We start from the raw sequence: 26,535 nt of genomic DNA, 5'->3' as shown, positions 1-26,535 counted from the left end.
CTTCCCCCTTCTGGGTTTCTCTTCTGTACAAATCTAGACAAAATGAGCAAAGGCCAACTTTCTTGTTTTACTTCCTACAGAAATTCAGCTCTTTTCCAGCAGTGTATGACCTCTTTTCCTGAGGTAGTATATTCCTCTGCATAGCAGATTACAGCACCAACTTATACTGGAGGCTACAACCAAGCAGAATAGAGCCTCTGGTTTTCCTGTGGAAAATCCCAATCTGTAAAAGACCTATGCACTTATTCATTGCCCTTTTCCCATGCTTTTTGACTTGGTCAAGGTGTGATAGGGAATTGGATGGTGCATTTTGTAATGGCAAAACCACAAAAAGATGTTTATCCACTGATAAACATATTCCCAGAGCTGTCATTGTGTTAAATTCCAGGAAACTCTGGGGTTTTTTTCTCTGATTTCTTTCTGATTGCTGTCTTTCCCATTTGTTTTGCTGTTATAGGTAAAAGTGATGGAACACATTCCCAGTTTAATGAACACTGTCTTTATGATCTACTGTACATCGCCGTACTATAACACGTCAGAGCATGTGACATCCCTGTTTCTTAAAATCACCAATCAAATGATTAACACATGCAAGACCTATCTATGTGAAGGGGTTTCAAAAATCTGGGACCTGGACAGGTGATAGACTTTTAATTATTTCATCTTCTGTTGCTGACATTAGAAGTAAAATTACAGATTAATCATCAAGATTTTTAATGGGTAAATTTAAGTAGCCTTTTGTCCTCCTACTAGTCACTGATTCCTATGTTAATTTTAAGCTGGCAACTACTAATTCTGTGTAAAATTAAATACTCTGCAAAAACTAATTTACAATGTGTTTTGAAAAAACCTGTTCTTGGAAAATGTGCAATATATGCTAGTATGCAACACTCAATATATTGTCCACATAGATTTTTTGGACCAAAACACATTAAGAAATTGGAATTGGGAGCTGAAATACTTCATAAAAAAGCTCCAAGGACAGACTTGCAAAGTTCCATCCAGGATTTATATTTTGCTGTTACTGGACATGAAATTCAGTTTGAGGAAGGGAAAAATATGAGGCAGGACCAAAATCACAACTCAGTTGTAGTGTGGGACATTTCAGGGAAGGGATGAGTTAGCTGCCCTGCAACTACTTGTCCAAGTGCCACACTCAGCATAAATGGAAGCACAGAGGTGTTTGTATGAAACTTATTCATTGGGTGGTGAATGCTGATGTCACTGGCAGAACAAGTGTAGCTGAAGTATGACAAGTACAGGTAACATAGGAAGAACACATACTGTAAGAACAGATCAATTATTTTCATGCAAAAAAAGGAGGGGGAAATCACCTAGAGGAGTTGAGATGAACATGACATCTGAATTTGTCAACTAGGAAATTGATAATTGGAATAGTCTTTTGGAGTGGTCTAACTGGAGTAAGATTAAGGGTATTGACATGAAAAGGAAAAGGTGCTACAAGCTTCATCAAAGCAGATAGGATGTCGCTGCTTAAATTCCAGCCAAGTCAAAGTGACACTGAGGTAACAGGCTAGGAGACATAAAAGTAAATCTAACAATTTTGATTCCTCATGTATTTTAGTGAAGATAAAGGGAATTTTTTCAGAAATTATCTGTAGTCAATTTAGTACTGGTTATGTTTATTCTAAAGAATTAATATAAGTAAAAGTAGAATACTTTTTTTTTGTTTATTGTAGCTGAATTTATTTTAGAGACATTTTTCTCATTTATTTAATCTGCTATCCCTGCAAAAGTTTGTCCCAGTTAATGGTTTCAGCCTATAAATTTGACTATAATTTAAATCCCCAGTAATCTTTTGGAAGATGAAAGACAAAGTAAAAGTGGAGGAACAGCTCTGGGCAAATGGCTTATGGCTGGTTTCCATGCCTCATCTGTGTATCTGATGTGGCACCTCAGGGTTAATGAACAATTGTGTGTGAGATGTAACTATCTGTGCCCTTAGGAACTAAGCTCTTCCTGGTGTCTCTTTTTAAAGAAACAGGACTCTCCTCATCTTTATTTTAGTGTGGAAAAATACTTCTTCAGTCTTGTCTACTTAGAAAAAAACCCCAAAGAAACAAACAAAGGAAAACCAATCAACAATACTCAGATGAGGTGTGTGCAACTGCACAAGATGAGGAATTTGCAAACTGCAAGCATTTGGTAGCCAGCATTAATCTGGTATATGTCCTTTGTGGACTATGCCATGCAAGTCTTGGCTTGATGGCAACAAAACCCAAGATAAAAATAAAAAATCTCTAATAGAGATAACAGGTCCAAGTCAAAACCTTTTGACTCAAACCCATCATATTTTGAGTGTTTTTCATGCAGTGTATAATTTTGTGTTCTTATTTTGCAAAGTTGCGCATTTGACTAAAATATTTTATTTTTATTTATACTCTTTTGAAGACCTTAGGATGATTCTCTGTCATCTGTATTTTCTTCCTTAGGCAAGAATTGCTAAAGAGGATACAACAATGCATTTTCCTCAAAGAAAAGTACCAAGCATCCTTTCAGAAAATTAGGGAAGAGCTAAAGGAATATCCAAGTGACAGGCAGTTTGATGTCAGGTAAATAACTCACTCCAACATTGAATCATAATGATGAGTACAATTTATAAATGAGATATAATATCTGCTGGCTAAAAGAAAAGCTAAATATTCAATTAAAATTAAGTACTTTTTATAATCAGAAGATGATTTTACAGAGTGGGGTTTTTATTTTTATTCAGGAATAAACCAGGTTTTTGCCAGTCACTTGTTTATTCAGCATATGTCCAATGAGACTTCAGGGGAATTTAGACATTTATTAATTGAGTACAAATATATATGCATTGTATGAAATCCTAAAAAATTTGAAAATTTGAAAATACTCTCAGGGAATTCAGTCAGCTTTGAGCTGAGTTTTCTATCACAGTGCCAAGGAGTGTTTTACATGTATTGACACTTAAATCTATGGGGCATTTCTTGATATTATGCATTCACATTTTCTTCTCCTGCAAATATGTTATTTGAAAGAGTTACTCCTGTGAAATGTGGTAAAGGCTTTTAATTGACATGTAAGGATTAAGCAATTTTTTGGTTTATATAGGTGAGCTTAAAATTTTTTTTTGTTGATATGTAATCATTTCAGTATGATTTTTTTTTGGGTGTGAAATTTGATATCAGCTCTGGTGAAATATACGTGGGTTAAATAAAAATCTGTTGCAAAGAGATTTTCATAGAAATCCCTCTTTTTTTTTTTTTTTGTTGTTAGTGAAAACTACATATTTGGAAAATTTGAGACCTTCTGTAAACGTTTGGAGAAGATTTCAGATATGAGCAATACTATGGAAAGCCTTTTAGAGCTCCAGCGCATAAAAATAGAAGGCATTGACAAGATCACTGCTCAATACCAGAGCATTGCTACAAATGCAAAATCCAAACAGTATGATGTTCTGGACCATAGGAAAAAAGAAGTACTTACATTCAGTGCGACAATCACTCTGTTAATTCTGTGCTTTTCACTGGAGTTATGCTAAGAGTATTGAATATTATACAAATGCATATATTATTTTGCAGTAACAATAATACAAATACTCTCATATCTTTAAAAACAATTTGAAAGTGTTAGGACAAATTTGTTTTTTACTTCAAATGCTTTTGTTAACTTCTTATAAACTAGATTTTGTGTGATACATAATTCCACAAGCTTATTTTCCTAAGCCTGATTGTTTTGAGATGCATATATTTTGAACTGCAGAGTGAGAACTAATTTAGGTATGTTAACACACTAAATACAGTTTGTTTAATTATAAATGTTACTCAGTATTATTAAAAATAATAGTAATGGCAGTGTTATAGCAAAGTTCGTACAGGCACATGATTGCACATTTTAAAGGGAGAAGGGAATGATATCACACCCAGTGCCACACAGAATGATAAAAACTAAACTGGCTTTTCAAATGCTCCAGTTGCTTGTTTTAATAGTGTACATGCTGGAAATGAGCTGCTTTTCTTGAGCTATAGCCTGCTTGTTTTGCAGAGTTAGTGGCCTCACGATAGAAGTTCTAGAAGTGTTTGCTTACTCTCCTGCCTTCCTGAGTTAAAACTTGTCACTGTCATTAAGTTCCCTTTAAACATTAACCTCAAGAGTGCTTTTGGCTTTCTTCTGATTTTGATGGCTTGTCTTTCTCTAATACTTGCTATGTGTTTCTCTAATACTTCCTGTGTGGCTCCTGTCTGAAAGAGGGAATTTGCTGTTCACTGGAATTTGGAGGGGTTAAAAAATGGCATGACTTCTCTACACCTAAATGCTTGGAGCAATAGCTATTATGTACTGTCTTCCCAAGCTTGTGCAGTTCTCTCTTTGGGAGAACTTTACATTGAACTCTTTTTGTTAGGCCTTCAGTATTTTGGACTCTTAAGAAAAAAATTGTTGCAGATAAATACCCAAATTACTTGTAGGAGCTGCCAAGTTTGGTTGAAACCTCTATTAGTCTGCAAGGTGCTCTAGAGAGCCTGCCAGTTTGCTCGCCTTCAGTGGGTTTCATACCTGGACAGTGAGCTGAGCACTCTCCTGTGGCAGGGCTGCTGGGAGCTGGTGAGTGTGCTTTGCTCTCTCTGATGAAATTTTGAGTTTTCCTTGGCCTGCCTGTGTTCCTCTGTGCTTCTTTGTGTTCATGAAAATGAGGCTTTAATTATTTAACCTAGCACTGCTCATGTTTGGTTTGCTTTGCTTGGAGTGATAATGCCTTTGCTGCTGGTATTGTTCCTGTTCTTTTTAATGCAGTGCTGAACACACACACTGGGTAGATAAAACAGATTCCTGAAAAGCTTCACAGAAAGGATTTTGTTTCTATAAAATGAAAGCAGCATTATAGATAATTTTTTTCTTTGCTTTTATTCTAGTTTGAAAAAGATTACCTTGAATTTAAGAACAAAATTGCAGCATTGTATGAATCTATACAGGAATTTGTGGATTCCTGGTTTAAGAAGACCTTAACTGTAAGTAAGGTACCAAATGCAAACCCCTGCTTTTGGTGCTTGGAGGGACCAAGTACCCGTAGCTCCTACTGAACTCCTTCTGTAGTGCCAGTGTTCTGTACTGTGCTGATGGCTGCCTGAGGTGATGTTGGAGAACATCAAACCTATTACAAATGTTCTAGAAGTTGCTTACAGAAGTGCTGTAAAGGAATGTTCATTCTTACTTGGTGCCAAGTGTATGTTCCATGTTTCCATACCAGTTTTATAGCTCCATATTTTGAAGTTTGTTTTCTTTCTTCATCCTGGTGTTTCCTGTTGCATTTCTAGTTTATTCCTGTTTCACTGGCAGGAGTAATTAAATAATGCCTGCCATCTGTTTCCTTAATATCAGTATTGTTCAATGGCTCATATCTCAATGATGATATATGAGATGTTAATGAAGTGTGAGTAAAGGTGTAGGTGTTCTACCAGAAGTGTTTGCTAAAAAAAGGAGAGAGGATTTTAGAGTCAGAAAAACCCCAAACTGTAGTGATAACAGTTTCTTGGTTTCTACAGTGGTAAGTATGTCCTGTGTGGGACAAAATATAGAAGTACAATTCATAAACTTGTCTGGATGGATTTTTCTGTATTTCTTAGAAAATGACTTACCAATTTACATAGCATATTCTAAATTAATAAAATACTTTATGGACAATGACTTTGTGAACTGTTGTCTTCTGAAGTAAATGCTCCATCTTCCTTTTTAGACTGAACAGATGCTGGGATTTCTGATGAAGCTTGAAATAATAGGAGAAAATAATATTGATCTAAATGAGAAATATACCATTGTTCTTCAACAGTACAGCCAAGACTTAGAGTTTATTCAAAAACTCTATCAGAAGGAAAAGGAAAATCCACCTATACCACGTAATATACCACCAGTAAGAATGAAGTAAATGAGAGAGAAAAATTACTTTATTTCTTGAGTGTTTCAAGTTAATGAAAATCTAACCTAATATCTTCTGTGTTTTAGGTAACAGGGAAGATTATGTGGGCCCAGCAGTTATTCAGAAAAATTTACCATCCAATGATGTTCCTTAAAAAGAAAACCACACTTTTGAAGGTTGGAAATTACCAGAGGAGGATTGATCCTAATCTTTCAAGGATGTTATTAACAGAAAGCAAATTTACTTATATACTTCTACACTCACTATTCTAGCAGCTTGTATCCAAGTTCATCCAACAGTGGAACCATTTGCATACCTTTCTCCGTGGGCCATTAGTGCCTTGTATATGTCACATTATAGACTTTGTTCTATGAACAGGATTGGGAGGAAAAATCAGGAAAAGAGTTATGTTGCTTAGAGCAATTCAATAATAATTGAATTTCTAAATATATTCCTATGTTTCTGTGTCTTATCTTGTCTCTAAAACAGCAGAACTTAGAGATTTCTATTTCTTTTCTTTCCTGTGGTGGAGAGGAAAAACCTTGTGGAGGGCCTTTCTACTATGTTATACTCACTGAATTGTTTAAGTGGTGCTTTTTCTTTTTTTCCCCCCTAAATTGCAGACAATGGAAATGAAAAAAGTTATCAAGAACTACAATAAAATGGCTGCAGTTCTTCTGGAATTTGAGATTATTTATCATAGGACCTGGTGCAGGTTTGCTGACCAGGCTAGGAATGCTCTGTGTGCTTCCTTACTTGTCAGGCACCCAGAAACCAAGGTAAATATGATCTATTCTTGTTACATGATTTAGTATTACATGTGCTACTTAATCATATCATGGATAGACAAGAAAGCATTGAAGTAACCTTAAACCAAATAGGGCTAAAAAATGAGCTACTTGAGTTGAAATATTTTTTCCTTTTTGTGTATATTTATGATTCGTCTCATAATGTTTCTTCTTCATAAGGCTTCTGTCTTGTTCAGGGTATAAAAAAGGCAGTACTCAGCAAGTACGTATCTACTACTGACTTCTCTACATTCTTTAGCTGTTGCTTCCTTGTTCATTTTCTATGTTAACCAAAATTTTAGTCAAGGAAGGAATTTTTTGTTGGGTCATGGTCTTTTCTGCAGTGATCAATATCACTGTGTTGAATATACTGCAAGAATTCATTAAATTGCTTTCCAAATTTATTGCCGAGGCAGAAAATTTTACCATTCTTACTTCATAGATTTTTTTTCCTGCTGTAGTGCAGAGAAATTATGGTTAAAATGTGGCATTTTTTGTACTAATGATTCCATAATGGACCACTAGAACATAGTTTTCAAATTTATGCAGCATCTTAAAAACATCTTAAAAGCAATTTTAGTGCCCTCAAAAGTGTAGAGATTAACCTTCCCAATATTTCTCCCCAGTTACTGATGGAGAAGCTGAGATGAAAAGGCAAATTAACTTCCAGAGAATGTAGCTGCAGAACCAGAATTAAACTTGGGAAGTCCTGGGAGCCAAGAGGTTAGGGCACAGTGAAAGAGTCACAAAAAATTGAAATCAGTGTAAAATATCAATTGATTAATACTTTGGGAAATCCATATATTTCTAGAGGAGGCTGAAGAAGAAATAAATATTTTAAAAATCCTCTCCAGTCATTTACATGTCTTTGTGTGATCCAGTTACATCACACTACATGTAAGTACCAAACTGGTGTCTTATTTTCTATTTCTTTTTTTCACTGCAACATGAAGGAGTTATTTGTAAACTTAGACCCAATGGTCCTGGAAGTACTTTATGAGACAAAATACCTGAGAAAAATGCATTTTGAAGTCCCAGATGTTGTCCTTGGCTTGTGTGCAGATGAAGAACAGATTAAAAGACATCAAAGGGAGTGAGTGAACACTTTTTGGATTTGTTTCTCATCTGCAAATGGAAATCCCTGCTTTTGAATCTGTTGCATATATTGCTTTTGATTTATTATAATTTTTATCTTTGATGGAGTTTAATTGAAATTTAATTGCTTTCCCCTGTATTTCTAAATTAACATGCAGTTGTTCCTATATAGAGACATGTCTCATTACTTGGAAACGCCTACATGTTTTTGTTTTGTTACTTCAACAGCTGCTCTCTAAGTGGAGCTCCTAGGTACTGCTATTATTATTGTTAGAATGCATCTGTGCACTCTAATATAGCAATTCCACTCCAAAATATTACATTTAGCATCAGAAGTTTTTCCTGTTAGAAAAATAAGCTGGAATTAACCACTTGATTGCTGCACAACCCTAACATTTGAAAAGGGAATATGTTACCTAAATTATAACTTTGTCTCTCATGTTGTAGATCTAAATTCACTTTTGTTGATTTAAAATAGTTTCTTTCTGTTTCTTGTAACAGTTCAAATCTCTGCTGCAAAAGTTCTTTCGTTCACAGGCATGCTGGCTGTTAATTCTAGAACTCTCTAAACAGGGATATTCAGTCTTAAAAAAGCAGTGTCTTGTGAGGACTGTTCTTCATTTCTTAATTAGAATTGGACAAGAAGGGATGAAATTTAAAGAGTTTCATAAGTACTTCAACCCTTCCTCACTTTTTCTGTTGTTGAAATTTTCAGTCTTACAATGCATCATTTTTCATTGATTTTCTGTGGAGTGTTTAAAGACAACTAACCATTAATTTTTAATGTGCAAGACAAACTCTGCATGCTACAGATCTCCAAAAAGCAGCAGCAGCCCCAAATTTTTCCATCCAATAGGAATAAAAGTACAGAAAATTTTTGCATTAAAAAAAGAAAGCCAAACTTATCTTCTACTCTAAAAAACTTTCATACTGACTACCCAAGCAAAGAAGAAATATTTAGGGGTGTAGATTTTTGACTTACAATATTTAAAAACCAATTCTGGGTATAATCTCAGTATATGGTAGTAACAATGATGTCTAAAGTCATGATTTTAATCTGGTCCAAAGCACAGCTATTTCTGTGTTTGCAGCAGTTCTTGTAAGAAACCCATTGTGCATCTGACCTTTGAATTATATTTGCATCTAATTCTTGTTTATGCAGTTTCTTTGTGTAGCTTCATTTTCATGGAACTGCATTGATATGCCTTGTTTTAGAATTTGGACTAATTTTCTTTGGAATCTGTGATTCTAAGTGGTTTGTATGTAGATTTTCTTATAAACAATGTAATTTCTTGCCATGTCTTGTGAGATGGAAAAATGTAAACAAAAAAGCCATGTTTTCAATTTTCTGTTTCAATTTTTTTTTTAAATTGTAAATAATTTTTCTTGGGAGAAAAATTCTGTCAGTTAATCACAGTCACTTTGCTGGAGGTACTTATTTCTTCAGTCTGGTTCTGCTTTTGGTAAGGCAAAGAGGCCTGGTTGGAGTTAGGAAGAGCTGGGAAGTTCTTATTTTTAAGATGGGATCAGAATTTGCAAACCTTATTAACAGAAAATGTGTTCAAAATTCTGTGTTCCAAACATCTGAATTAAGCACATTGTGAGTGTGATCACGTCTTTCAGACTCCAGAACCTGTTGATCAGTTACAAGGAACACCTGAATAGGATCCCTGTTGTGCTGAAGCCACTGATGAAGCCATGGATAGGACAAATTGAGGATGCCTTTACCCCAGGCCTGATGCAGCTGTCCTGGACTTCTTTGAACATCAATAAATGTAGGTAATAGGAGAAGTGGTGAACCATTCACACTGTGAGGTGCCTGCATTTATTTTTACTTCTCTGTGAAAAATGTGTTTGTGGACTGATCTTTTCACTTTAGGTGGATAATTTTAGCCCAACGGTTACAAGAGTGTGAGACAAGATAATGAATAGGAGTATTTTAATAATATCTTTTCTATAAAAACCCTCTTCAGAATTTATGCTGAACATTCTAAAAGTGGCATGTCTGAAGTCAAGGTTGGAGATTTTTTCCCAAATACTATTTTTTTTCCAAGAAAACTTTTATTAGGCATTGAGATTTTCCACACAACCAGTAAGACACAACCTTAACCCTATCAAATACAGCATAAAATTGATTAACTGTTGTAAAATGTCATTGAAATGGGCATATATAAAACCATCACCAAGACTTTCATGTTGCAGTTTCATGAGAAAACAGTAACTCATGCTTGTAAATTAGCTTTTCAGTTGAGGTTGATTGATGTTAGGCTTTCCCTTCTTCAAAAGGAATAGCAGCAATATAAACAGGAGCAATATAAATCTGAAAGTGCAGTGTGGCACAGGTTTGTGCAACTGTTTATTTATGACTTTGCCATGTGGCGCTGGTGCACAGGGCTCTGACCAATGCTTAAGGCAGGGCTGGTGACCTTTCAGCTTTACTTGGCCTTTGCCTGACCAGAGAACAAGAACCAAATGGCAAGGGTTTTTTTGTATTTGTTTTATAGCTCTAAAATGAATTTTTGTGTTTTAATGTTTTGCATTTTTAGTAACACATGATAAGGAAGGTCCTTACAATAGTATTTATTTATTTATTCATTCATTTAGGTACTCTCTGAACCGCTTTGAGTATCTAAATAGGTATAATTCAGGTTGTAATGGTTATTTGTATCACCATTGGTTCTGGTGGAAACTGTCCCTGTTGAACAATTTAGATGTAACACAGGGCTGTTTTAATCTGGGCTTTTCCTGCTGCTGCTGCAGCTGAAATGCAGTGACACCTAGAAGGGAATTCTTTTCTAGAGTGTATGCACCGTGTCTTTTTAAAAATGGGCAATGTCTGATATGCCCAAAATGTGTGTTGGACACCTACAAATTAGCCCCTGGTTTGGTGTACACAAAATAGCTCTTTACCTGCCAGTGATGTGCTGAACTCAAGCTTAATGTCTTATGTGTCTTTTTTCCATCTAAGAGAACTCCATCTAGAAATATAGGAGTCCATAGTTGCCTTCTAGACTAAAACTGAGGAGACACAGCAGAAAAATAGATTTAGGGCTACTAAATTTATATATTTAAAAAAACAAAGAATCCAAGGAATTCGTTTGACTGCTTTTCCATTTTAGACAATAAAAAAAGTCAAGTTCCATCATTAACTTCCTTGCAGCAAGAAATGACATTTCCCACTTAAAACATCAGCACTTGGACAGTCCTGTCACACTGCTGTGCCTTAGATTTTTAGTGATTTCTATCTACATATAGTAGAAGTTTACATATATATATATTTATATATATAAAATGTTATGGTAATAATAGTGACAAAGGACATAAGGTGCTGTATTTCTTTCTATTTTGCAATGGAAGTATGAAAGGGGAAGAATTTTTCCAGTCTATTCAGAAACAGCAGAAGCAGTTAATTTTATCTTTAGTTTAATAAACACATTTGTTAAAGCAATAAGTTTATCTGTTTCCAAAGTAAATTAGGTCATACAGATGGAAGAAGAAATCTAAGTCTTGGCTGGGGGAATTTTAGTAATTTCATTTATAAGTTAATTGCAATGGTGAAGTCTGCTATGCATATATGTGGGAGGAACAAAATAATTTTTGGGCACTGGCATCCTTTGTGTTTTCTGTTCTGTTTTGTTGATCCTTTTCATTACAATGTTATTACCAAAAATAAGTGATATTTTAAAGAATATTGTTCTGCTTATTATGAGATGTTTTAATATAAAGAGGAAAATATACAGCAAGTCCATCATGTTTCAGGCCTTCATTTCATATTTCATTGCCATTATATCCTCATTTTATTGTAAAACCTGGGGGAAGGCAGGAGTGGATTGGAGGAAGGGGAGATGAGACTTAGGAGGTCTGTGTTCTGCATTGATTTGTTTTCATTTTTTTATCCTTGTTTAGTTATTCAGAATGTTTACAGTACCCTGAGGGAGTTGGACTATGTAGTCAAAGCAGCATCTGATACCCTGGAATGCAGAATTGAAAGAATTCTGAAGGACATGTCAAACACTGCTCTGATAGTTTTGCCAGAAGATGAACCTACAGATGTGACTTCTTTCTTGGAACAGATAGAAAAGCTTGCTGCCTCTACTGCTCCCAAACTGTCTCAGTAGGTTTCTTAATTGCACAGGCTTGAAGGCCATTTTTGGGAGGGTTTATTTACTTACTACTTTTGTATGCATAGAGGTTTTACTTTCAAAATGTTATTGTAACAGAGTACTAGTGTAGAGAAAAGTGATAGTCTTAGTATGCAGGGGAAAAACTCCAAAGTCTCTTGAGCACAGCAGTTGTGAAATAGCATAGTATTGACATTTAGTATTCATTTAGCCTTTCTTACATTTTTTCTCATAGCATTCTAATAAATAGCAAGAAAAATGAAGATGGATAGGACCTGAATTCTCATCCACATGTTTCTTAATACTTATTTTGTTTTTATTTTAATCATTCTGATTTCAGATTATCTTACTGTCTCATCATGATAAACCTGTTTTATTAGCTATAGCTGGAAAAAACTTTTTTTAAACGAAATTATTATGGAGTCCAGTTGAATCAGATATAATAGGATCTGACAAATGGGTTTGATGTTAGTTAGTAAGTTTTAAACTCTCTACATGCCCAAGGAATAGGAGCAAACAGAAAAAAGCATTGAAAGGGCATTTCCCTGCACACAAGTGCAGTGGGACAAGGGGTGTGTGCCTGGGAAATAACAAAGGGTATTCTTTATGTTTGATTCCCTATGGGTGACTGTAAAGTTGTTTTGTAGGCAGAGCCAACAAGTGGAATGCTCTGCGTACGAGCTTATAGATATTCTCAAGCACAGTCTGAAAGCAGATGCTGGAACAACTCTAGAGGTAAGACCTCTACAGTGTAAAATGAAAAGCAGTCTAGTCAGATATTTGATATTTCATTTATATGCTGGATAATCTGGTTATTTACCCAAAAATTTCCCTTTCACTGTTCAGGATTCCTTTGCCTGTACACATCTTGACATGAAACAGAAAACACGCTGCCAGGAATGCGTGTCCTGTAGCTGCTATAACCTGATGGGACAACTTTGTCAGAAAAATACTGACTCTTTGATCAGATGTGAGTCTGGTTTTTTCAGATATGTTGAATTTTTAAAATAAAACTTTAATTTTTTTTCCCCCCAAGCTTATTGTAGTAAAAAAAATTTCTCACTTAAATATTACATTTATTTAGGCACAAAGATTTCTTTGGAGTCCTTAAGACATCGACTGCATGTTATTGACTCCAGGTATCAGACAACTAAGTTTGCAGAGGCACACAGGGTTCCTTGGCTCAGAACTGAAATTCATCTGGCTATTCCAAATATTGTCTTGAGACCAAGTCTTGAAGATATTCAGGTAACAAAATAATTTGACATCTCAGTCATCTACAAGAAAACATTTATAAATGCATTGTTTTAAAGCAGTATGTGCAAGTTTTAAGAGTGCAGGTTTATATGGGCAGGTATAAGAACTAAAAGGAAGGAGAAGGAAAGGTAAAAAGCCACTTGAGTTCATGATGACAGTGGGTACTAAGGGCATGGAACCACAGATCAGGTTTGTTATACAGGCTATTAGAAGGAACTGTTTCTATCAAAGCTCAGTAACTGAGTAATTCACAAATCTCTACTTAGAGGCAAACATTTCAAAATGAGTGAAAAAGTAAAAATGAATGCCATCAGTACAGCCTTACTTTCTAGTCTCTTTTAACTCTTTCAGAATTTAAAGTCAGTTTAAAGTATCATTCATAAATTCAGCAGTAGTGAAATGTAAAGAAAAATATTACCAGCCTAAATCCCTAAACTGAAAAAATGTAAACACTCTTTTAAACTTACACTAGTTTAGCAAAACTTTTACACACATATGTGCAATATCCTATGATGTCTGAAATTATTCAGACTATTAGTTGTTCATGGTGTTGATTTCTGGACTTTTTATTTAACATAGTGACTGTCAAGATCAGTGGCTGAGTTATTTCTCAAGTTTCATGTGCAGCCTTAATGGTGTTGTCAGTAAGAAATTAGGCCACAAAGTGTGATTTTAAAATACCACGCATAGAGGAAGTAATCTGATAATTTCTGTAGCCGCCTATATAGATTACAGACTATACCATCACAAATTCAGACAAATGTATTCAAGCAAGCATTCTGCTGTGAACATGAAAACCATTATTAAAACACATAGCAATGTTTATAAGCAGTTTAAAGGGAAATAGTACTTGAACTAAATTATAATGCCCAATGATTGATGATTACTGTTCATAAAGGTCTCTTTTGCTTGAAAACCACATAAACTTGGAAGAACTGTAATAAAACTTTATGGAGTACTCTTTCCCCTTATAAAATGTGTTTTTTGGGTGATCCTATGTCATGCTTCTTAGAGTATTTCCTTTAAAGACAGAGGTACAATTTTTCAGCCTTGGTATTGTTTGGATGATCATCCCCCACCCACGTAATATCTCTGTGAGCTCAAGATGAATGTTTCATTTTTTTCAGAGTGCTGTAAACAAAGCAGTAAATATCATTCTATCAGTAGCCAAAGATATTCCCCTATGGAAATTTGCTTACTTCCATCATAAACAGCAGCAGGTGAGTATTTTACTTTGATTATTTAAAAAATTTGGTACTTTGCTTAGCATTTCTTAAGATTATATTCTGTACCAATACTTTGACTTGTTACCTGGTGGATCTTAGTGTTAAGTGAAAGCCTAGTTTTTAATTTCTATGCCAATTAATAAAACATCTTATGTTTGGTAGTTTCTAATATTAAAATAAAAAGTTGCTTTAAAAAATATTTTAAATAGACTGTTCAGATATAATGATGATAGTGTAGAACAAACATTATGTGTAAGTTCTACCAGCTGAATATAAATTATTATCACTTTTCCCAGGTGAAACTCTAAAGTTAAACTGCAAGCCTTCATATGACACCTATAATACTACAGTTAATACAGTACAAATATTTTAACTGGCATCAAAATTAGTACTAAAACCTTGGGAAGGTCTGAGGTTTAGATAGTAACTGAAATTTGTTGAAGGACATGAATGCACAGTACTGGTAATCATGTGCGCTTAATTGTCTCACCTGAGAACAAAATACAAATGTATGAAGATCTGTGCTGAAAAGTGTCTTTGTAAAAATTTTTTCTTTTGTTGATATGACATGAAAAGCAGATCAACTCTTTTCAGTGAAAAAACCCACATTCAAGTCCTGAAAATAAATAATAATTAAGATTTAAAAAAAACGAGCTAGGAGAGAGTTGACTGAACTCTGTTCTGTTAAGCAGAATGTTATCTTATTTCCAAGCATCCAACTCTTCACTGCCTCCAGGACTTTCTATGGCCAAGAATGGGTATAGATTGTAATTCTACACTAAAGAAGGTAGAAGGACTTTAGCAGATGTGTAGGAGGAGAAAACAGCACAATTGTACTTGTATATGGTGCATGTTTGACTGATGTAATTCAGAAATTATTAATACAGAGCTCTGCATGACAATTGTTTATAAAATCAGCTTTAGCACTAGAACTATAGCTCTGTAAAAATTCAAGCTGAGAACAGGGAGTCTCCCTGTGGATGTTTCTCTGCACTTTTTGTCTGTTCTAAGAAGTACTTATTATTTTAGCCTCATTGCATATTCTGTAATTTAAAAATAAAAAATGAAATCCCAAACAAACTAGTGGACTTTTTTTTTTTTCTTGTTTAATTCATACCAGGTTGAACAAGCTGTTGCTTTAGAGTCAGGTGATGAGAGCAAACTCACCAGGATGGTGGCACTGAAACCTTTAGACAAGCAGATCGTTGAACACAAGGATGTAAACAAAGTGGTGATCCAACTAAGTACAATTATTTTGGCTCTTAAAACTGATGCCCTGGTTCTTCTGAAGACCTTTTCTGAATTTTCGGACATCTGGAACAAGGTTAACTCCAAGCGCAATATAATATGTTGCTGTGTTGTTAAATCTAAATACATTTAAAAAAAGAAGGTTGTTGGTTGCCTAAGGAGCCTGTGCTCAGTAGGAAGCATTGGTTTCATGGTAGAATCCATACTTCCATAATTCCTGTCTGCTCTTGTGTTGACCAGAACTTAGAAAACTTTACAATTAAAGCATCTAAGAAAGAAAGCAGAAGTAAGTGAAGGAATTTTGGAGCATAAACAAGTTATGCTTTCATATACTTTATCCATCTTTCTCACAGCATCTTGTCTGCAGGTGTTATGAAAAACAGTAGTTGAGCAGAATCTCATAGATATTGGAGACTACAAAGCTATTCCTGAATATTAAACTGAGTAGTTCTTCTCAAGCAACCACTGCTGAACGATATTTTTCTATTTCTTCACACACACACACACACACACACACACACACAGACATGCAAAAAGATAACTTCTATCTAGGAAATCTTTCAGCAATGAAAGTTCAAAAGCTGAAGTGAATCTGGGCTAATGGAGTTATCTTCATTAGGAAGTGGGTCCAGTCACATGAATGGTAAAGCTCTAAGGAGTATTTTGTCAAGAGATTCATAATGAAATAAAACATTCTGACTGGTGAAATTCAGCTCTGTGAATGGACAACTACTGGTCTCACCTATCAGAGGTGCTTTAGGAAGGCCAAGAAATAAGTAATCAAAACAGGAGTAATCTTATCTTTGCTCACTATTTTTAACTTTTCCTTCCTAAACAAACCCTTAAGTGACCTCATTCTCACAGCTGACTCTTCTGTCTGGCCTGAGAGAGGGCTTTTTCACCTTTTTGTGGCTTCTGAAGTTCCAAAGCTTAATGCTCAGTTTGGTTGAGATACTGTTTGAGCTAAGAACATGTTGGTAGCATGTCATTTCACCCAGACAGACACAATCAGATTGGGTGATGCAGAAGAATGATGTTTCTTTTTTACTAAAACCTTCTAAAATAATTAATTAATCTGGTTCTTTAAGTTAAAATTCCTCAGGAGTTGTCACTGTTCCCCAGCCTTTACAATCTCTGTTGGTCGTAGAGGTGCAAACAGATTCTCAGGGATCTCAGTGCAGACTGCAGGGGAATATCACTGGGAGGGGTGAAGATCATTTGTTTGTAATTGAACAAAGAATCTTGCACATTTGTTGAGCTGGTGACACTGATTTCTCACCTCTGCAGAGACTGGCCTATCTTGTGAAAAGGAAGGATGCTCAATGCTCTATTGCCTAGAAACAATTTTCAAGAAGCTAAATGCCCTCTCTCCCCTTAGATCCAACCTTCCCTGCCAAACTGTTTTCTTCAAATGGCCAGGAGGCCATCTGCACCTAGAAACTGCAATTTAACAATGCTGTTTCAGGAAAAGTGAAGATAACTGAGTGCAATTCCTCCCATTTAAATACTTGTTAGAAGATGTGAACTGCTTTCGTGGGGTTACAGACAGAAGGAAGACTAGAAAATATTTCCCAAAAAATTTTAGCACCTACATTGTAAATCCTGTAGTAACATTTGGATGGATAAGGGATATTGTGACCTGTGTCAGTTTCTGGGTTACAGATTTCAAGTTCTTTAAAGAGTACTATGCAAAAAATAAGAGACAGGAAAGACAGTTCAAGTAAAATAATTTGTGCTTATACCAATTAATGCTTATATCTCAAGTCCTTTTAGAGAGGGAACATTTTGTGTTTGTACAATACATCAGGCAGCTGGGTGCCCAGTAAGTTATTATAATACCAATGCTAAATATTCATTAAAATAAACTTCTTTTAAGTAGGATCCAGAAGAAAAAGTGAAGGAATTTATAGATACTAAACCAACGATGGCTGAATTCCAATCTCAAATCAGATACTTTTCTGTAAGTATTTTATCTTTAGTAAAAATGAACTGTTCAGATAAATTTCAGTGAAATTAAATGCTGAACACTTGTATTTTTCTTAGCAATTAGAGATGCAAATCAGAGAACTGCCCAATCATTGTGCACTGCAATCACTGGAAGTTGCAACAGAGTCATTGAAAATAGCTTTAATTCAGGAATGCCGCTCAGGACAAAGAACATTTGGATTAGCTTTAAATAAAAAGTCTGCCACAGATGTGGGTGAAATTTATTCATTCATTGAAAATGTTAGCAAGAGGTTAAGCAGACCTATCCAGGACCTTGATGATGTACGGGAAGCAATGGAAGCACTGAGGGAGATCCGAGAGAATGAGATTAAAATTGACATGACAGTTGGACACATAGAAGAATCTTATTCTGTGCTTCATAAATACAATCTGCTCTTTCAAGATGAAAATACAGAAAGAGGTGATGGATTGGCCTATGCCTGGAAGAACCTAAACACACAGGTATTGTAGTTATGTTATTTCTCAAATAATTATATCAGCTCTCTTAATATTGAAGTGATAGAATAAACCTATTTACCTAATTAATTTTTTGATTTCCCACATTCATTCTTTTCTACCTGTTTTTTTCTCTTTGTCTGCATATAGGCACAACAGGTTGAGGACTTGCTGCTGAAAGTACAGCCAGTCATGAAAACAGATTTACTGAGAGATGTTCAGAAATTCCAAATTGGCACTGCAGGATTTTATAAAGAATATGATGAAAAGTAAGTGACCTGTATTGTGATACAATTATGCTTCATTAGTGATTGTTTGAAAATATTATATCTAAAGGGCTTCAGAAAATAAACACAACACAGCATCACTGTATATATTACACCTGAAAAAAGGCCTAATTTCAGAATTATATAAGGTGGGCAGCTTTGACAGTCTTACTGTCAAAGATTCGTTCCTGTAATTTCAGTGCTAGAGTCAGTGATAGTCCATAAGGGCTTATAGATTGTAGGGGGAAAAAAAATCACATTCTCAATCCAGATTAAAATGTAATGGTTTTTTTTGGGGTCTTAATAAATCTCTTTGAGGGATATTTAACAGTAAATATTAAAACAGTGTCTTGGATGTGACTGGAGATACCAATTCTCAATATTTGTAAATTCACTGTTTTAAACTTACTTTATCACTTTTGAAGATGTAAATTGTGGTTCGTTGGATCCTCCTACAGTAGCAAAGAAAGAGAGACAGGATTTGGCTTGATCCATTATGGCTCTAGGACAATACCTGACCTTTGAGGGCATCCCTCCTCCTTTGGTGACCGCAGAGCAGCCTGGTTCCCACTGGACTGTGTCTCATCCTGGTTACCTTCCCTAGACCTGCCCCATACCCTGCTTTACTGACTCACCTTCCCTGCTTGACCTTAGTCCTGTGTAATTATTGTGGACTTGGCTAAAGACCTGGACTATCACTGGAACCTGATTACCACCCTGAGGGCCCTGATTTTCCTGCTCAGGTTCTGTGGGATCATGCCTTGGCTGCTTTTGCTGACTCTGTTTCTGCTTTCATGTCCTGGTCCTATTTCCCTTGCCAAGCAGCCAGCCTGCTCTGCCTTCTGCCCATCTGCCTGAATTTCTTTCTAGAAATAACCATGGCACAACAGAGGATGACAGAATTCCCATCCCAAAATATTATGATATGGCCAAGAAGTGGTCCCAGGTGTGAAAACTGGGATTTGCAGAACTGGGACTGCAGGAAACACAGTCCTGAGATGTGCTCATTAGGCAAAATGTTTTTTTTTCTGATATTTTTGTGACTACTTAATTATGGTTCTCGTGCCAGCTACACAATTTTCACTCCTGATTTATGTATCTGCTATCTTCCCCGTTTTAAAATAGAAATGAAAATAATTATTAAAATTTGTTTCACAGAAGAAACAGGAAGTAACAAAGATAAAATAGTTGCAGATCTTTAGCTGTTTGTAAGATGTATGGTAACATAGATGAATTTTTTTATTGGAAAAGAAATTGGGTTTTCTTTCAGGGACTACTGAATATGTAATCTTGGTACGCTGAATAAGTGATGCATTTTTCTATTAGTGTCTTGTGAAAATTTACCATATAAATGTTAAAAATATTACATTATGTTCAGTAAGTACAGTTTGGGTTCTGTTGTGCTTCTTTGTGAAGCGTGTATGATTGGCAAATTCACTGAATGTTTTTTGGTTTTTACAGGGGTCCCAGTGAGGACAATATTCCTCCCCATGAAGCAAGTGACAGATTACAGATCTTTCAAGCTAAATTTGATCAACTGTGGAGGAAGTATCTCTCTCTTTCTAGTGGGGAGGAATTATTTGGTCTTCCCATCACAGGTAGTTTCTCAGGGGATAAGGGTACCTGTTTCTAGGCTATTAAGCTTTTCTCATTATTGCTGCTAAATTAATGAAGATTTAGAAAAATTGTAGAAAAATTCATTGCAGACAAATCTCCTTCTAGTAAGTTATTATAGTCTTTCCTATGAAAAGCAACTGGCTCTCAGTGGGCACATACATGAGCATCAGGTGGAAAAATACTGCACTGCTCTGTGTGTCTCAGGGTACCCATGCTTAGCTCTCTTGCTTTTTCTCTTCAGAGCTAAGCACATCTCCTGCCAGTATTCTGCCCTGTACAAATTTGGGAAACATGTTGCCAAAGTACTCAAATTGTCCCTGCTCCAGTTGCATAATGAATTCCCTTGGGCTATGCAACTGCTCTGTAATGTCCTTATGCCTCCTAGTCAGACACAATTCCTTTGGAAGATTGTGGTGTGAACTACAGCAGAATGTGTGATGAGCACTTTAATTTGTGCATACTAAATTGAGTACATTTTCCTGTCTGAGGACATATGCAGTAATTCAAATATATTTTGCTAGGAATTCCAAAAGATATGAGAGAAAGTAACTAAAACATTTATATTAAGGATGTCCATTTTAAATACTTTTATTATCTAATATATTCTATATATTTAATTTGAAAGCACACCATCATCCCCAAACTCTTCCCCTTAAGTAATCAGTGTAAATTGACATAGGGGACATTTAGGTTCTTGTCTAAAATTATATTGTATTTCATTTCCATTTCATCTACTTTTCAACATTGTTTCCCTCAATTATGAGATTACTGCTACAGAAGAATATTAATTAAAAAAATCAGCTATCTAAACAATTACTGTGCATCAAAATCTGTTGTAATCATAATATAAGTGGAAAAGTTTGTCTTCCTAGACACTATCCAGAAAACTGCAAGTCTGATTTCATTCATTTATTAAATAACATTAGTAGAAATGCATTGATTCTTATGTTCATGAATACATTTGACATGAACACTAATTAACACGCATGAATTTCCAATTTTAAAATTTGAAACAGAGTATCCTGAACTCCACAGAATTAAACGTGACCTTACCTTGCTTCAGAAACTTTACAGTCTTTATGATACAGTTACTTCCAGTACTGACAGATACAATGAAATGCTTTGGAATGATTTAAATATTGAAAAACTTAACAGTGAGCTCCTGGAATTTCAAAGCAAGTAAGTTGGTTTTTGGTTGAAGTACGTGCAATTTGTATTTCTAGCTCTGCTTTTTAATCAGCTTGTGAAAATTTCTCCAAGAGGCTGAAGAATGTTGGTCCATCTTGTGCTCAGTGTTGGGCACAGCTGCCCTGTGGTGCAATATGCAGCTGGTTTGTGAGTTACCTGAGCCTTGTTGGGGTGTGTTGACATGGTAGGCTGTAGCTTAAACAAGCAATAAACAAGGTGCACAAACCTGTGTCAAGGTGGTTGTAAGTATAAATAACTTTAAAGCTGATTTTATACAGTACCTTCTTAGTGATTTTGTTTACAGCTAATTAATTCTTAGTCCATGATATTACATGGAATTTTGAACCTATTGTTTACTTCTGCACATTTGTCTAAATTGTAATTGTTATTTCAAGAAGGATAAATAGCCACACTAAATTCTGAGGGCCTATTTATGAAGTTTGAAGCAATAATATTTTCCACAAAAAGCTGACTGAGCTGTCTTTTAGTCATTAATTTGAAAAAAAAAACCCTCTTTTTAAAAAATAAGAGTAGTAAAAATGAATATATGTGAAACATAACTGCATTTGGACAATGTATCGTCCCATTTCAGTAGAATTCTGGAATCTGCATCATAGTTTTTTCTGTAGTTAATTATATTTTACAGTCTGTTGGACTTTTCATGCTTTCTTCTCCAGAACCCTGGAGGAAGCCATGCACAAAAGTTTTCATTTATGTGTTTCTCTTTGAACTTCATGTGTGACATTTTTGTTTTTTCTCTGAAGTGTTGAGCTATATTTGGAGCAGTGTGACTACCAATAGGTAATAAATGCTTTTATTGTAATAAAAGTCCAATCCAGTGCTATCCTTCTTTTGGCAGTTTGCTAACATTATTGCATCAAGCTATTCTCTTTAAAGGCAGAGAAATTGAAACAACATACAGGAACATAACAGAAATAGCTAAGGTGATATGCTGTGTTAAGAAAGAAGCAGAAATGTTAGAAGTGAAATTACTGCTTTAGACTAATTGCAAAGATATGCATTGTTCTTTAATGTAATTTTGTTTTGCTACCTTTTAAAAATAATAATATAATAGATAACTTATAATTATGAAAAGTACAAAAAAAAAACCCTTTAGGAAAAAATAAATCCAATTAGAAAGAAATAATAAGAAGAAATATTTAGAAAGCATTGTAAATGTTTATAATAACAGTTGGAGAGAAGTTTCCCTTTATATTTTACTGTGATACAGTGTATAGAGAATGTCCAGTAAATTTATGACAAAAATGTAAACCTGATCAATGGAGTAGTTTTTTAACATAATATGCAGCTCATGAAACTTGCTTTTAGAAGACATTATTGAGACTAAGACAAAGGACAAAGTTATTTGAATTTTTTAAAAGATTGCCATTTTTATTACCAAGCTGAGAGATCCCATTTCCAATAGCCATCCCTAGACAAGTTTATTATATGTTACTTGCTATGCCTCAGGATAGAAGTAGCCAGGAACTGCACCTTAAAGCCTTCTTGATGCAAGGCAGAGTATAAATTTTCCATTCTGCAAAGCTTTTCTCCAGTGTATTTAATGCTATCTACTGTTAGATTCAAGATGAAAGACTGTAGCAGTTATTGTAGTGCCATGACAGGATGCATATGTTCATCTGCCTCTCACCAGCAAGCAGTGAAGAATTTGCACATGTTCCAGCATTGTGTGACAGATCTGTCTGATTCTGAGCTGTGAAAAATGGAAAACTTTTTTGAAAGAATTTGTCGTTATGGGGAGGTTTTATGCAGTTTTTAGTTTCTGGAACTGAGCTGTAAGAGAACTGCTGTCAGTCTTTGGTCCATAGCTTTGGCAGATGAAAATTGGCAATTCTGGTTTAGAAGGGAGAGGAGCTGTGACTGTTCACAGTACAAGAGGTTCTTCATTTTAAATTTGCATAAAGGAAATTTTTGCTTTGAAAATCTTTCATACAAACCAGGTATGAATTAAGAGTTGTTTGATTGAAACAGAAGTTTTTTCCTCTTTGCAAGCAGAATAGTTTTAGTTTAGGATGTACTTTATTTTACTGGGAAAATATATGTTGTTTAATCATTTTACCTCTTTACAAGATGAGATGCATTTTCAAATTTTACTAAAACAATGACACTGCAGGAACTTAATTTCAGGTATGGGTTTGCACAAGAAATTACCTTCCTTTAATTCAAACTGAAATAGAAACCAAACCATTCCAGTGTAATTTGTGCTGTCTTTAGCAGTATTTCATGCCTGTAGTCACAAATGACCAGCCATATATAATATTACCAGCTTGCAGCTGGATTTTTATTTGCAGTCTACTGGTCAACTCATTGAAAAATGGCAATATATTGTATATTAAGAATAAAATATTTCTTCTTTCTTTTTGTGCTTTTTAAAGGATCCGAAAGTTACCGAAAGCATTGAAGGAATGGCAAGCTTTTCAAGACCTAAAAAAAAAAATTGATGACTTCACTGAGAGCTGTCCTTTGCTTGAAATGATGAAAAACAAAGTATGTTCAGCATAATAGTTTGGAGATAAGAGACACTTGAGAAACTCTACTGAAGGCCATGTTATATGACTACAAGATGATTTCCATAATTCTTTTTGATAGATAAAAGCAGCTGTATTTATAGCAAAAAATCTAGTTAGACTTAGTTATAGAAAAATAAGCCAAAGGACTTTGTAATTGTGATTAGAAAGTAATTAGTAAAAGTAAGTAAAAGTGATTAGAATAAATGCTAATGCCTTCAGTGGAATGGAAGTCAAGACTCTCCTATTTGTTTAATAGATGCAGTGCAAAATATGTGATCATTCTAGACCTAAAATTAATACAATTTTTAAAAATCTCATCCCTGTGGACTTTTCTAGGCAATGTTGTCAAGACACTGGGAAAAAATTGCACAAGTAACTGGGCATCACTTTGATGTTGACTCTGAAAATTTCACTTTAAAAAATGTAATGGATGCCCCTTTATTAAAACATAAAGAAGATATTGAGGTATGTGTACTTTTCTGTTTTGTTTTGTTTGGTTGTGGTTTTTTTTGGTAATTATTAACTTGTGATCTGGTGCTCTTTAAATCCTGTTTCTAGTCAGCTTTGTAACATTAAGAATTTGGTACAGTTGAAGAATTCCTTTGAAAAAGTGGAATTTGGTAATTGATGTTGGCACTGATGGTTAGTTTATTTCCCTTTATTCTGGTGAAAATTTAAATATGTAGATGGTATTACACTAATCCTTCCATAGGAGGACTTTTGTTTTAAGAGTAGTGTGATTCTGTCATGCTTCTGATTTAAAGTCTGCCTTCTTATATATTTTTTCTTCCCTTTAAATGTCTAACCAGAGAGAAAGAACAGTTGATGTAAGACTGATCCTGCTAAAAATCCTTGGAACACAGTAGAAGAGGAGGATATGGGATTAAAGAAGGATGAAGTTGTTTTGTATTTCAAAAGTGACCCTTCACAAGAGCACAGATAGATGAGAAAGCATATGGAATGTGCACAAGCTGTAAAGCCATTGTCTCCTCTGTTTTGGGGACAGAAGTTGTCTAGCAAGTGCCTTAGCTTCATGCTTGTTAGCTTTTACAAGAACAAAGCATAGCTAAAACTAAAGAAGTAAAACCCCAAATGTTTCTAACTTTGGTTCCATGGTCACTTAGCTAAATCTGTACTTTTTCTAGAGTAGTGACCTCTTTAGTCTTGTTCCACAAGTGAGCATTTTTAAGGCAAAACCATGAAATCAAACCTCTGCTGTACCCAATTCCTGGACAAGGATTTAAGCCTTATGAAAGGTTCGGAGTTCCACCTTACCCTTCAGGAAACACTTTACACCTGCAACAGAATTTTGGGATCCAGTCTGAGTGTTTGATCCTTTTCTCTTTCTCTCTGATGCAATAACCAGCTTTATGACAGTCCTGTCCTCACTGTCTTCAAGAAGCAGCAGACAGGCACATTGTCAGTCTACACTCTGTTCTCAGAATATTTATTGGTTTTGATTGGCAGTGTTTTATTTTCTTTAAACCATTTTGTCAGTTTATTTGATTTCAAATATTAATACATACAGAGAGAAAAATTCTTCCTGCAGATTCAATGACTCAGTGAATTTTGTGTGTGTAAGATGCTAGCAGTAGTGAAGATGAGATATAGCCCATTACATGTACCTGTTACAAGCAGTACTAGAATATAATCTTGTTTGAAATATAATAACTTCGAGGTGTTTAAATGTATATTTTCATTAGCCTGAACTTACACTGAGATCTGGATCAAACCAATACATTTTAGTAGTTTTTATAAGTGTGCTTTACAATAGTCTTAGATGAATCTAAATTACTATTTTAATTTTACACAGGATATCTGCATCAGTGCTGTCAAAGAAAAGGAAATTGAAGCAAAATTGAAGCACATCATCAGTGAATGGAGTACTCATACTTTCAGTTTTGGCCAATTCAAATCTCGAGGAGAACTTCTTCTGAAAGGATCAGATATATCAGAGAAAATAGCTTTGGTGGAAGATAGCCTCATGATGCTGGGGTCACTGATGAGCAACAGGTACAAAACTTAATAAATGTACATATTGTATAAATCTTATCAACTCTCGGAGTAAACAATTACCATCTTAGGTTCTTCTTCCCTGTAACTCATGTTCATGCAGGTATAATGCACCGTTTAAGTCCACTATACAACAGTGGGTTCAGAAGCTGACCAACACTGCAGAGATAATTGAAAACTGGATTACAGTACAGAACCTCTGGATTTACCTTGAAGCTGTGTTTGTTGGTGGAGACATTGCAAAACAGCTACCTCAGGTATATTGATGTATGATAATAATATGTTGTACCAGGAGATTAGCCACATCACAGAGTTTATTTGCCAGTTCATATAACTTATATAAGATTTGTGGGCTGTGCATGAGCAGTTCAGGAGAAGCTTTGCCAAACTAGGATCTGTCTGGTTAAATTGCTTAGAACTTGGTGAAACCTAAAGGAACACAATTGTTTGTAATTCAAGTTTAAATGTTCCTGTCAGTGTGCAATATTAGTGAATTAGTACAGGGCTCAGAACTACTTAATGGCACGAAACTGATTTATTGCTTTTGCCATATGTACAAATATCCCTTTCTTCCTCTGTGCACGCGTTTATAGGCTATAAGCTGTAATAATAGAATGACAGATTTTGCATTTGAATTCTGTACTTGCTAGGGCTCAGTTTAATGAAGTCCCACAGAGAGATGCTGCCAGGCCTGGGAGCTGTGCATGTGCTAATCTGTGTGAACCATTGCAACCTCTTCAAAAGGCAGTGATGACCTTCCAAGGTAGCAGCTGCACAAGAGCTAAGGAATGATCTGAACAGGAGGGAAATAGCAGGAAAAAAAATCATCCTTTTTGTTGTGTCTCCTAAT

General features: G+C 35.1%; 1 protein-coding gene across 1 annotated transcript in view; it reads left to right on the top strand.

Moving 5' to 3' along the window:
- Nucleotides 1-26,535, top strand: part of LOC135444271 (dynein axonemal heavy chain 5-like) — a 150,911-nt gene that overhangs the window by 13,638 nt on the left and 110,738 nt on the right. Inside the window, exons 13-36 of the mRNA XM_064705671.1 lie at nucleotides 458-639; nucleotides 2,454-2,573; nucleotides 3,259-3,460; nucleotides 4,893-4,988; nucleotides 5,714-5,887; nucleotides 5,980-6,069; nucleotides 6,517-6,672; nucleotides 7,635-7,774; nucleotides 9,400-9,551; nucleotides 11,683-11,890; nucleotides 12,545-12,632; nucleotides 12,744-12,867; nucleotides 12,982-13,145; nucleotides 14,282-14,374; nucleotides 15,501-15,704; nucleotides 17,508-17,588; nucleotides 17,672-18,076; nucleotides 18,221-18,339; nucleotides 19,798-19,934; nucleotides 20,970-21,132; nucleotides 23,538-23,649; nucleotides 24,009-24,137; nucleotides 25,486-25,685; nucleotides 25,789-25,942. Of these exons, the coding sequence (XP_064561741.1) occupies nucleotides 458-639; nucleotides 2,454-2,573; nucleotides 3,259-3,460; nucleotides 4,893-4,988; nucleotides 5,714-5,887; nucleotides 5,980-6,069; nucleotides 6,517-6,672; nucleotides 7,635-7,774; nucleotides 9,400-9,551; nucleotides 11,683-11,890; nucleotides 12,545-12,632; nucleotides 12,744-12,867; nucleotides 12,982-13,145; nucleotides 14,282-14,374; nucleotides 15,501-15,704; nucleotides 17,508-17,588; nucleotides 17,672-18,076; nucleotides 18,221-18,339; nucleotides 19,798-19,934; nucleotides 20,970-21,132; nucleotides 23,538-23,649; nucleotides 24,009-24,137; nucleotides 25,486-25,685; nucleotides 25,789-25,942 (3,693 nt within the window). The remainder of the gene's footprint in view (nucleotides 1-457; nucleotides 640-2,453; nucleotides 2,574-3,258; nucleotides 3,461-4,892; nucleotides 4,989-5,713; nucleotides 5,888-5,979; nucleotides 6,070-6,516; nucleotides 6,673-7,634; nucleotides 7,775-9,399; nucleotides 9,552-11,682; nucleotides 11,891-12,544; nucleotides 12,633-12,743; nucleotides 12,868-12,981; nucleotides 13,146-14,281; nucleotides 14,375-15,500; nucleotides 15,705-17,507; nucleotides 17,589-17,671; nucleotides 18,077-18,220; nucleotides 18,340-19,797; nucleotides 19,935-20,969; nucleotides 21,133-23,537; nucleotides 23,650-24,008; nucleotides 24,138-25,485; nucleotides 25,686-25,788; nucleotides 25,943-26,535) is intronic.

This window comes from Zonotrichia leucophrys, chromosome 2 (assembly GCF_028769735.1).
Source record: "Zonotrichia leucophrys gambelii isolate GWCS_2022_RI chromosome 2, RI_Zleu_2.0, whole genome shotgun sequence".
Taxonomy (NCBI): Eukaryota; Metazoa; Chordata; class Aves; order Passeriformes; family Passerellidae; genus Zonotrichia; species Zonotrichia leucophrys.
The sequence above is the reverse complement of the archived record's forward strand: the minus strand, read 5'-3'. Positions and strand labels throughout refer to the sequence as shown.